At 40.6% G+C, this 8,872-nt stretch overlaps 1 protein-coding gene across 1 annotated transcript in view; it reads left to right on the top strand.

Annotated features, from left to right (window-relative positions):
• Positions 1-4,087: 4,087 nt before the first annotated feature.
• The window catches only part of cdk6 (cyclin dependent kinase 6), a gene marked incomplete at its 5' end in the record, with an annotated part of 27,673 nt that continues 22,888 nt past the window's right edge, over positions 4,088-8,872 (top strand). The window contains 1 exon segment of the mRNA XM_014026079.1: positions 4,088-4,223. Within this exon segment, the coding sequence (XP_013881533.1) occupies positions 4,088-4,223 (136 nt within the window).

Raw genomic sequence — 8,872 nt, forward strand, 5'->3', positions numbered from 1 at the left:
CAGTCCACACTCCACATCAGTAAGTGGCGGTATTGCACCTTACAGTTGTTTGCCAACCGCCAAAAAATTAACTAAAGAGAAGAAGAAGTGTAGACCTCGAGAACCAGGGTTGAACAGCACTGATTTACAACCTTTTTGTCTGAAAGATCATTGGCTTTGGAAACAAAGTTTATTTTTTATAGTAGTGTTTTACWTGGAATCCCTATGTTTATATCCGACCTGACGTTTCAACGCTTGGTAATGACTTGTCATTCTTCGAAGGAATGCTTGTCATCCACCACCTTCCATGCCACAGCTTTTCTTCAGTTTCATTAGAATTTTTCATGAAATATTTTGGAGGCAAAAGTCACTGGCAAAAACGTTGTCTGCTGTTGCATTTTATTGGTATGTTTGAAGGTGGTTAAAAGCATTTATCTTTGAACAATTGTTCCATCTTGTATTGTCTGCAGGTGAAATGATAAAGCAAACATCTGGTTTGTAATTCTGCAAAGCTGTTTTGATCAACCAAATTCTGAATTTAGGGCACAAATCAATTGTCGTTTCCAATCTGCTGGAAACAAAATGTCACCTGTTTCAGAGGAAAAATCAGTTCAGTGTGTACAGTGTGGTTCTCAAGTTTCCACGTTACACCTTTTTCAAAGTTGGCTGTTAGACCTGCACCGGGCTCCAAACCAGTTCTGAATCCTGTTTGCTGGAACAAGCCTCAAACWCAGACATTTAGGTGAGCACAGAGCAACTTTCTACTTTTCAGCTCTTAAATTTGACAATGGCCTTTAAGTGTTAGACCCTGCAAATACACCATTTGGCAAAGTGAACTCCAGTCAACCAAAGGATGTAGCACTTACCAGAACACATTAGGAGAACTGATCCAAACCCAAGAGTCTTTAAATTTTGCAGAACTTTTTCCAAAAGAAAAAAAAAGCTTGCAGTTGACATGTGACCAAAAACAAAAGTAAGGAAATGATAAGAATTTCTTCCCATGGTAGTTGTCAGAAACTGCGTCATGCTTGCACAGGCCAAGGTCAGACCTTGTTCTCGTTTATTGTGGAATACTGAGTGCTTTGGGATTTTATTGGAAGTCCTAAATAGAGATYGGGCACGTGCCCTTGTGCCTCCTAACAAAAAATCCCCAATACATTTGTAAAACTGGAAGAGAACAGTGGTCTTTCAATACTCACRAAGGCCAGATGCATCAATGAATGAACACTGAAGTTGTCACAGGCCAGTTTTATTTAATGGTTAAGTAAAAATGCTCCTTTTGTTTCATTCTTAAAATAATCCCCCAAAACTCACATTGTGAAAGACCATGTCCAGCCAACTTAGCCAAGAAGATCCAACCAGAAAAAGTGAAATGTGGAGCTTCTGTGTGACTCCAGGCAAACACTGGATGTTTGTAATGGGGCCCATTATTTATTCCATATGTTCAGCTTCTGCTGAGAAACCCCCATTTAAGCCCAACCATCAAGCTGTGAGGGGCGTTTAACCCCAGTTCTTCTGAAGGAGGGTGTCTACTACTCTGTGTCACCACGGCCAGCACTTATAAATTGAACAAATCATGTTTTTGACTTTAGCAAGTCCAATGATTACAAGAGACACCGGATGCCATATTGGATATAAACAAGAAGCTCATTCACAAGTCACCTCAGTCCAGGACTCGGATGCCTTCTGGCTACCTCAGTGGGACTTCTGAATGGACCAAAATGGTGAGGGTGGTCAAAGTCAGCCCACCCCGATGCCCCAATGAAATGGAAATTGGGGAGTCAAAACGGTAAATGTGAAAATATAAACTGACCAGTAATGTGATCAAGAAATAACATATGGTTTGTATGACCACCCAGCTGCAGGATTAAACAACAAACTGATTTGAAACTGAGGCTCCAAAATGTGTTGCTTCTCAAATGTCTCGTAGGTTGCAAAAACTTGTAGTCTTGTTGCTGGAATTTTGAACATGTTAAAAAAAGGCGAAACAGATTTTCCCTCAAATTAGTCAGGCGTCTTGAACATGTTTCAATTTAATTTCCTTGAATTCTAAAGTACAGAGCTGAATGACAAAACATCCAAGGCTACAGCCCGAGTGCCCAGGTCTAAAAGCCACACAGATGATGAATAATAATTTAAACAAAAATGTCTATATTTAATTCAAATGAACTTGTGTAGATTAAATCACAAATGTGGAGGCGGATGTCAAGGTGTGTAAGTAACGAGCTGAGGCGAGTACCATGTGGGCAGTGGTGGGCTTGGCTTGTTTGTTCTGTTTTTATTAGTAGGTGAAAGGAATGGAATTTTTTTGTGTAACCATTCCATCCCTTTCTGTGTATATGCTTTTAACTATACTATATTGGGACAATAACATTTGTAAACACAGGGAGAGAAAATGATTAACATTTGTTGGCTCTTCTGCATGCACTGCGGAAGTCATTATTGGGATTTAACAAGACTCTTGAGGATAATATCATGTTTAGCTGTGTTAAGTCAAAGGAACCCACAACATCTATCAGGTAAAATCCATCAAGGGGGTTTTACGTCTCCTGTGTTACGATGAAGGATGCTGCCCCCGCAGCAGCTACATGCACACTTCAATAGACTTTCTTTAGTGGATCAGAAGTTGTCATAGTGCCAATTGAGGAATGCTGTTTAYAGCCCCCAACTCTTTGAGTAGAAAATAGTGGATAGTGCTTTTTTTTCCACCTTTTCATCAAAGCTTGCCTTGGCAGGTCTGCCGACATGATCTGGATACTTGGCCTCAGTTGGTTGTTAAGTGAAACACAATAAATACCAATGGTGGTTACAGCTTGATGGTCCAAAATGTTTTAGATGATCACAATTGTTTTTCTAAAGGGTAAATTCTATGAATCTGTAAAGTAAAAAATGCAACAGAGGTTACAGATAGATTGCTGCAAATTTTTGGTTCATTACAGTTGAAGATTTCTTGTCTTATAACAAAGTAAAGTTAAAAACTTGAACAAATGCTTTGTTTTGTGTAGACRTTTTTTCTATAAGCTGTTAATTTTTTAAACGTGTGAGCATTTTTTTATGAAACTAAAAGTAATAATTAATGTGCACATGGATAACTTTTGGAGCCACCCTGATTCAAGATGACTGCCACAGCTAATTAACCTTAGCAAACACAAACATTTCTATAACTTAATTGTACATACACTATATTGCCAAAACTATTTGCTCAACCATCCAAATGACTGTGCACCACCAGTGCACAAAGCAAGGTCCATAAAGACATGATGGCAGAGTCTGGTGTGGATGAACTTGACTGGCCTGCACAGAGTCCTGACCTCAACCCGATATCACCTTTGGGATAATTTAGAGTGGAGACTGAGAGCCAGGCCTTCTGTCCAACATCRGTATGTGACCTCACAAATGCGCTTCTGCAAGGATGATCAAAAATCCCCATAAACACACCTAAACCTTGTGGACAGCCTTCCCAGAAGAGGTGAAGCTGTTCCAGCTGCAAAGGGTAGACCAACATCATATTGAACACTATAGATTAGGAATGGGATGTCACTTAAGCTCATATGTGAGTCAAGGCAGGTGAGCAAATACTTTTGGCAATGCAGTGTATATTATTTGTTTGCCTGTCTGTTTGCAAAACATTTCTATATCTCAGTCAGTTGTACAGACTTTGAGCATGACTTTGGYCTGGTACTATCTTAGAGTTGTCCTCAACAGGTAATTTGAGTTGTAGCACAAGAGATCTTTAATGCCAAATACTTGGACAACTCATATTCCTTTAAAGGATACTAGTTTCATTATCAATGAAATTTGTGTACAGATGTATTTCATGTTGTTTGCTGTTAAAAGTCAAAATTCTTATTTGTTTTTATGTGTTAGCCATATTGTCCAACACTTGCATTTATTGAAAAGTTCAACACAATACTCGTCTTTGCAYGCATTTATGTAATCTTATGTTTACTTTTTAAGCAAACTGTTGCACGTAAATAAAAATTTTAACAATTACAATGATGCAAACAATGTTAACAAGAAATATTGGGGTGCTGTGCATCCATCCCAAGCATGGTGAACCTCCTCAGTTCTTCTGTAATGTCCCGGCTCACTTAGTCCTTTCTTGTAGGTTGTTTGACGTTTGTACGGTCTCTCGGACCGACCGAGAAACCAAACTCACTCTGGTCTTTGAGCACGTGGATCAGGACCTGACTACCTACCTGGAGAAGGCTCCTGACCCCGGAGTACCACCTGAGACCATCAAGGTAAATGCTGTCATCTTATGGCACCCAGGTAGGCAAATGTTTTCTTTTTTTAAGTCTTCCAAAAAGACATGTTGAAACATTGATGAGGAATACATAAACTAAATGCTAGAACAGATTTCAAAACATTTAGGGGTTTAATTTAAAGGTCTGTTCTCAGCTTCTGTTTGAAGTAGAAAAGAAGCCTTTGGCTACTGCTCATTGGTTGAACACAGCCGTGTCTCCCTGGTTCTGAGTGAGTTTTGGCCAGAAACACATAAAACATGAAGTAGTTCCTTCAACATCAGAGGCATGAGTGTATTTGGGAAAGCAGCACATGTGACAGATGGGCTCCAAATTAGAGGCTCTCTGCCTCCTCTATTTTCTCTCTGCCCTTCGACTTAATGGTGTTGCAGATGGAGAAAGAGAACCAATTAAAAAAATACTTATTTTGTGTGTTAGAAAAGCTACGATTATTCACTTTGCCCCTATCATCTATTTCTACTGACAAGAACAAGTTTTAACTCATGTTCTGTGTTTTTTGAAAWATATTCAAGGAGTGTCCACTTACCTTTTGCCCAAAGGTCGGAAGCGGATGTGTTACCAGTTTTCTTTTCTCTGTAATTGTCTTCCTTTTATTTTAACCTCTCCAACAAAAATCCCCTTTTTAAACATTTCTTTACAGAGTTTCACCCTAAGGTCTGTAGACGTACCGTGAACAATATTGAAAAGAGATATATCTGTGCTTGAATGGTGTGGGCTCAGAAGTTTTGAAGTGTCAAATTAGATTGGGAGACGTTGTGGTACTGTAGCAACAGATGATTTTTTTAACCTCCGGGCCAGGATTATGTTTGAAAGTTTGTGTCGAGGTGGAACGATAGCGTTTAAATGTAGGTAATTCAGGTGGATCATACCTGAGGTGATGCAGATGATACTGCTGATATGATTAATCATATTTGTTGTTTGTAAGTTTATAAAACTGAACCTGCTTGTGGATTTATGCACCACCCATATTATAAACCAATCATTTAAAAGTTTTAACAGAGTATTTTTATTTTGCGTAAAAAGCAGCTGAATGACCAGTTTTAGCTTTTAATGCAATCTCAGTGCAAATGTACTTGTTTTTGGAGATGACTCAAGAATTATTTGAGGACCTGCAGTTTTGGCACATTACTCGTCCATCTTAGTTTTTAATACTAATTATTCTGGTTTCAGACCATTTAATTTACCACGTTATTATTTAAAGCATCAGGACACCTCTCCACAAAGGTATCCCCTATGGGAAATGTAGGGTGTTTTGTTATGGTTTTATTACAGGAGAAGTTTTGATTTTCACAACACAATCACTGTGAAAAAGGGAAGGAAGGACGATGGTACAAGGAGAGGAAAGACAATACAGTGGCTCAAATCCTGCCTACTTACTTAACTCCATACTTGTCTCTATTTGCACATTGTGAAATGGTTTAGCCTGTTTTGGAAAGTTACACAAATTGTCAGTCGTCCACCCCTCTCACACCCTCACAGCTCCCAAAGTTGGAGGAGTTGAAGAAGAATGCTTTGGACACTCTTCACAATCAAACACTCTTCTTTGAAGCATGCTGACCCATTAGGACACCCTCCTCCCTTTGCTTTCTCCTAACATCCGTTTAGCTGGACTCTCAAAGGGACAAAAGGACAAGGAGTTATAACACTCTGAAGCACCATCCCTTGTTATTTCTAGGACAGTGAGCACCGCATAGTGACCTCAAAGTGACCCTGTCCCCCATATATGACAGCCTATTGTAGATCACATCACTGCCCCCTTCTCATTATATTCTTACATTTTCTACCTCCTTGGTGGTGCAAAGATGTTCCGTCCTCAACCAAGATGTTTCATTTAGCTGCAGGCCCCAAACGAAACATAAAAATTGAAATAAAACAGCCCTACTTTACCTTTTTTWAAACCATTCATTCTTAGCAGGGTGACACCCCACACTGTCCCAGCCTGTCCACTTCAGCCTCCCATCCTCCACCACCCACTCAGACTCAAGACCCACCGCATGGTCATTGATAAAAGAGGCCCTCCTCCAGGAATCAAAWGAGCTGGAAGGACATCAAGCAGCCCGGTTGCCCCAGCCTCGGCACTCCTCAGCTGGGCCAGCGCTTGGGTCTCGCCCACTCTCCTCCGCCACCACCGTCCCATCTTCCGCAACTGCATTCTGTGGGCCCTTGAAGGGGCGAAGTTAATGAAGCATGGGGAGGGTATTACACTAACGCTAACCGGCAGATGTCCTATATTGTGCCTAGCTACAATAAACAATATGGCTGCCTCTGGTGCATTTGCATCAGAAAAGAAGGTGAACTCAGAAAGCTATGTTTTGACTGYGTCTTGCAGTTTGCTGACAACGTTTTTCACTGTCTTTCTGTTTTTCCCTCAATATTAAATTTTGCCTTTTTATTTTTCCTTTTGACCTAGTTGTTGGTGAGAGTTTTGGTTGAAGTCTTCCCCAAAAAAGTTATTYTTTATTTGAGGCAATTCGATTTTGCACAAGTGGTCGTAATGTTTTAGACACATTAAGGCTTTTCTGCTAGCTGTGCCATAGAAATTATGTAAACGATAATTTAGTTCTGAATGTAACTGGTTTTATAGAGGTGACGAAGGAGGCCAAGATTGTTTATGTCCAAGAGTTGCACCTTTTGAGATAATTAGTGTTTACTAGGAAATGCTATTGAAAGGAAGCATGGTGAAATGACTATTTAAAACAGAGAGGAACTGTTGGGTGGGGGAACGCTATTGTGTCAGCCCCTCGCAACACATACACAAACACTCATACACACAAAATGACCAACTGCCTCCCACYGTCCTATGGCCCCGTCTGTCTGCTGCCCTTCGCTGTGGGTCATGGCTGGATGGAGATATAGAAAGGGAGGTCTGTTTATGCATCCTGTTCTTGGTCTGGAGGGGGGCACCCACACGTGTGCACAGGGTTGTGTGCAGATTGATGCACCCCTACACATACTGAAGTGTGCACATACACACAAATGGATGTGTGGATGCTTAAATAGTACATTTCAATAATTCAAGAGTGGGTTTCTGTTTGTTTTTGTTTTGAGAAAACCTCACATCGCTCATTTCCACACTATTGAGTTGGAGTGGCCTGCCCTGTCTTCTGGTGGTAGCACAGCAGCCAGCCCAGCACCATTTGCTAATGTTTTCTGCTTGGGTGCACAGACCTCTTTGACTCACCCACCAGCTGGTCTGCCACAGAATAAAGATATGGGCTCAGGTCCATGTCACTTGTGAGGTCTTAAAGGAGGGTTTTGAGGTGGTTTGTGTGTAGGACTGACATGCAGCAKATTCACAATCCTGGCATTGCATTTTGCAAACACTTGACCCTAAGCCCTCATATTAATTGATTTCCTAGTAGSGGTGTAACAATACATCGATCTATATCGATATATCGATTTGAATGGTTCGTGATTCAGTTATATCGAGGCAAAATGAAAATATCAATCTATATTGTCATCATATGCTCGATGTGGATCGATATCATATGCCCATCTAACACAGTCATTGTGTTAGATGGGCATATGATATTGTATTATATCGATCGCAAACRTGAATTGAACTGAATGGAAATCATATCGTGACAGACTTTGCGATATCGAGAAATATCGAATCGTCATCCACACATATCGAWKTAATATTGTACCGTGATAAATCTGGTGATTTACACCCCTAGTTCCCAGCCCATAAGTAAGACTTAATACCTTATTTTGAAGTGGGTATCTGTGGAAAAGTTGTGAACGATTTTATACTTTGGAGAAATGGTTCGATTCTGATTAGTCTAAGAAGGATCAAGACCAAACTGGATTGCCATCCATCCATTACCTACCACTTGATCCAGAGTTGGGTCGCGGGGACAGCAGCTTGAGCACGGAGGCCCAGATCTCTTTTTCCCTATCCACTTATTCCATCTTTTCTGGGCRGAATTTCAAAGCACTCTCAGGCCAGTGGCGAGATGTAGTCTGTCCAGCGTATCCTAGGTCTTCCTTGGGGTCTCCTCCTTGTCAGGCATGCTTGAAGCACCTCCCTAGGGAGGTGTCCAGGCTCCTCTCAATGTGGAAGAGCAGCAGCTCTGCTCTGAGTCTCTTCTGGAGAACCGAACTTCTCACATAAAGCTGGGCGGTATACCAGTTGTACTGAAAATCTTTTTTTTTTATTTTCATTTATTTTCAGAGTACCAACAAACTCATTTAAATAGCCTGAACATGTTCAGAATGTTACGCYGTGACTGCTAGTAAAAGGTTTTCATGGGGTAAGCTTTCCTCTGCAGCACTGCTGAATGAATTGCACCTCTTCAGTGATATGCACGCATAGATTTCCTGCGTGAAGTAAATTAGCCTGATAATGATCTTTGCTCAACTCTCCTCCTTAACAACATACCTGTCCCTTTGTAGTCAAAGTTAGGGCTGCCATGATTAGTCGACTAGTCAACGACTAATCGATTATTAAAATAGTCAACAACAAATTTAATTGTCAATTAGTCATTTTTTGTTTGTTTTTTTTTTACTTTGTTTTTCTCTCTTAACTCCTTTGACACCTTCCACTGCCACATCTGCCTTTCTGTCCTTGACACACATGCGCAGTAGTGATAACTGGGGTAGGCCGTGGACGTCACAACACATTATAA

The sequence above is a fragment of the Austrofundulus limnaeus genome, unplaced genomic scaffold, assembly GCF_001266775.1.
Source record: "Austrofundulus limnaeus strain Quisiro unplaced genomic scaffold, Austrofundulus_limnaeus-1.0 Scaffold524, whole genome shotgun sequence".
NCBI lineage: Eukaryota > Metazoa > Chordata > Actinopteri > Cyprinodontiformes > Rivulidae > Austrofundulus > Austrofundulus limnaeus.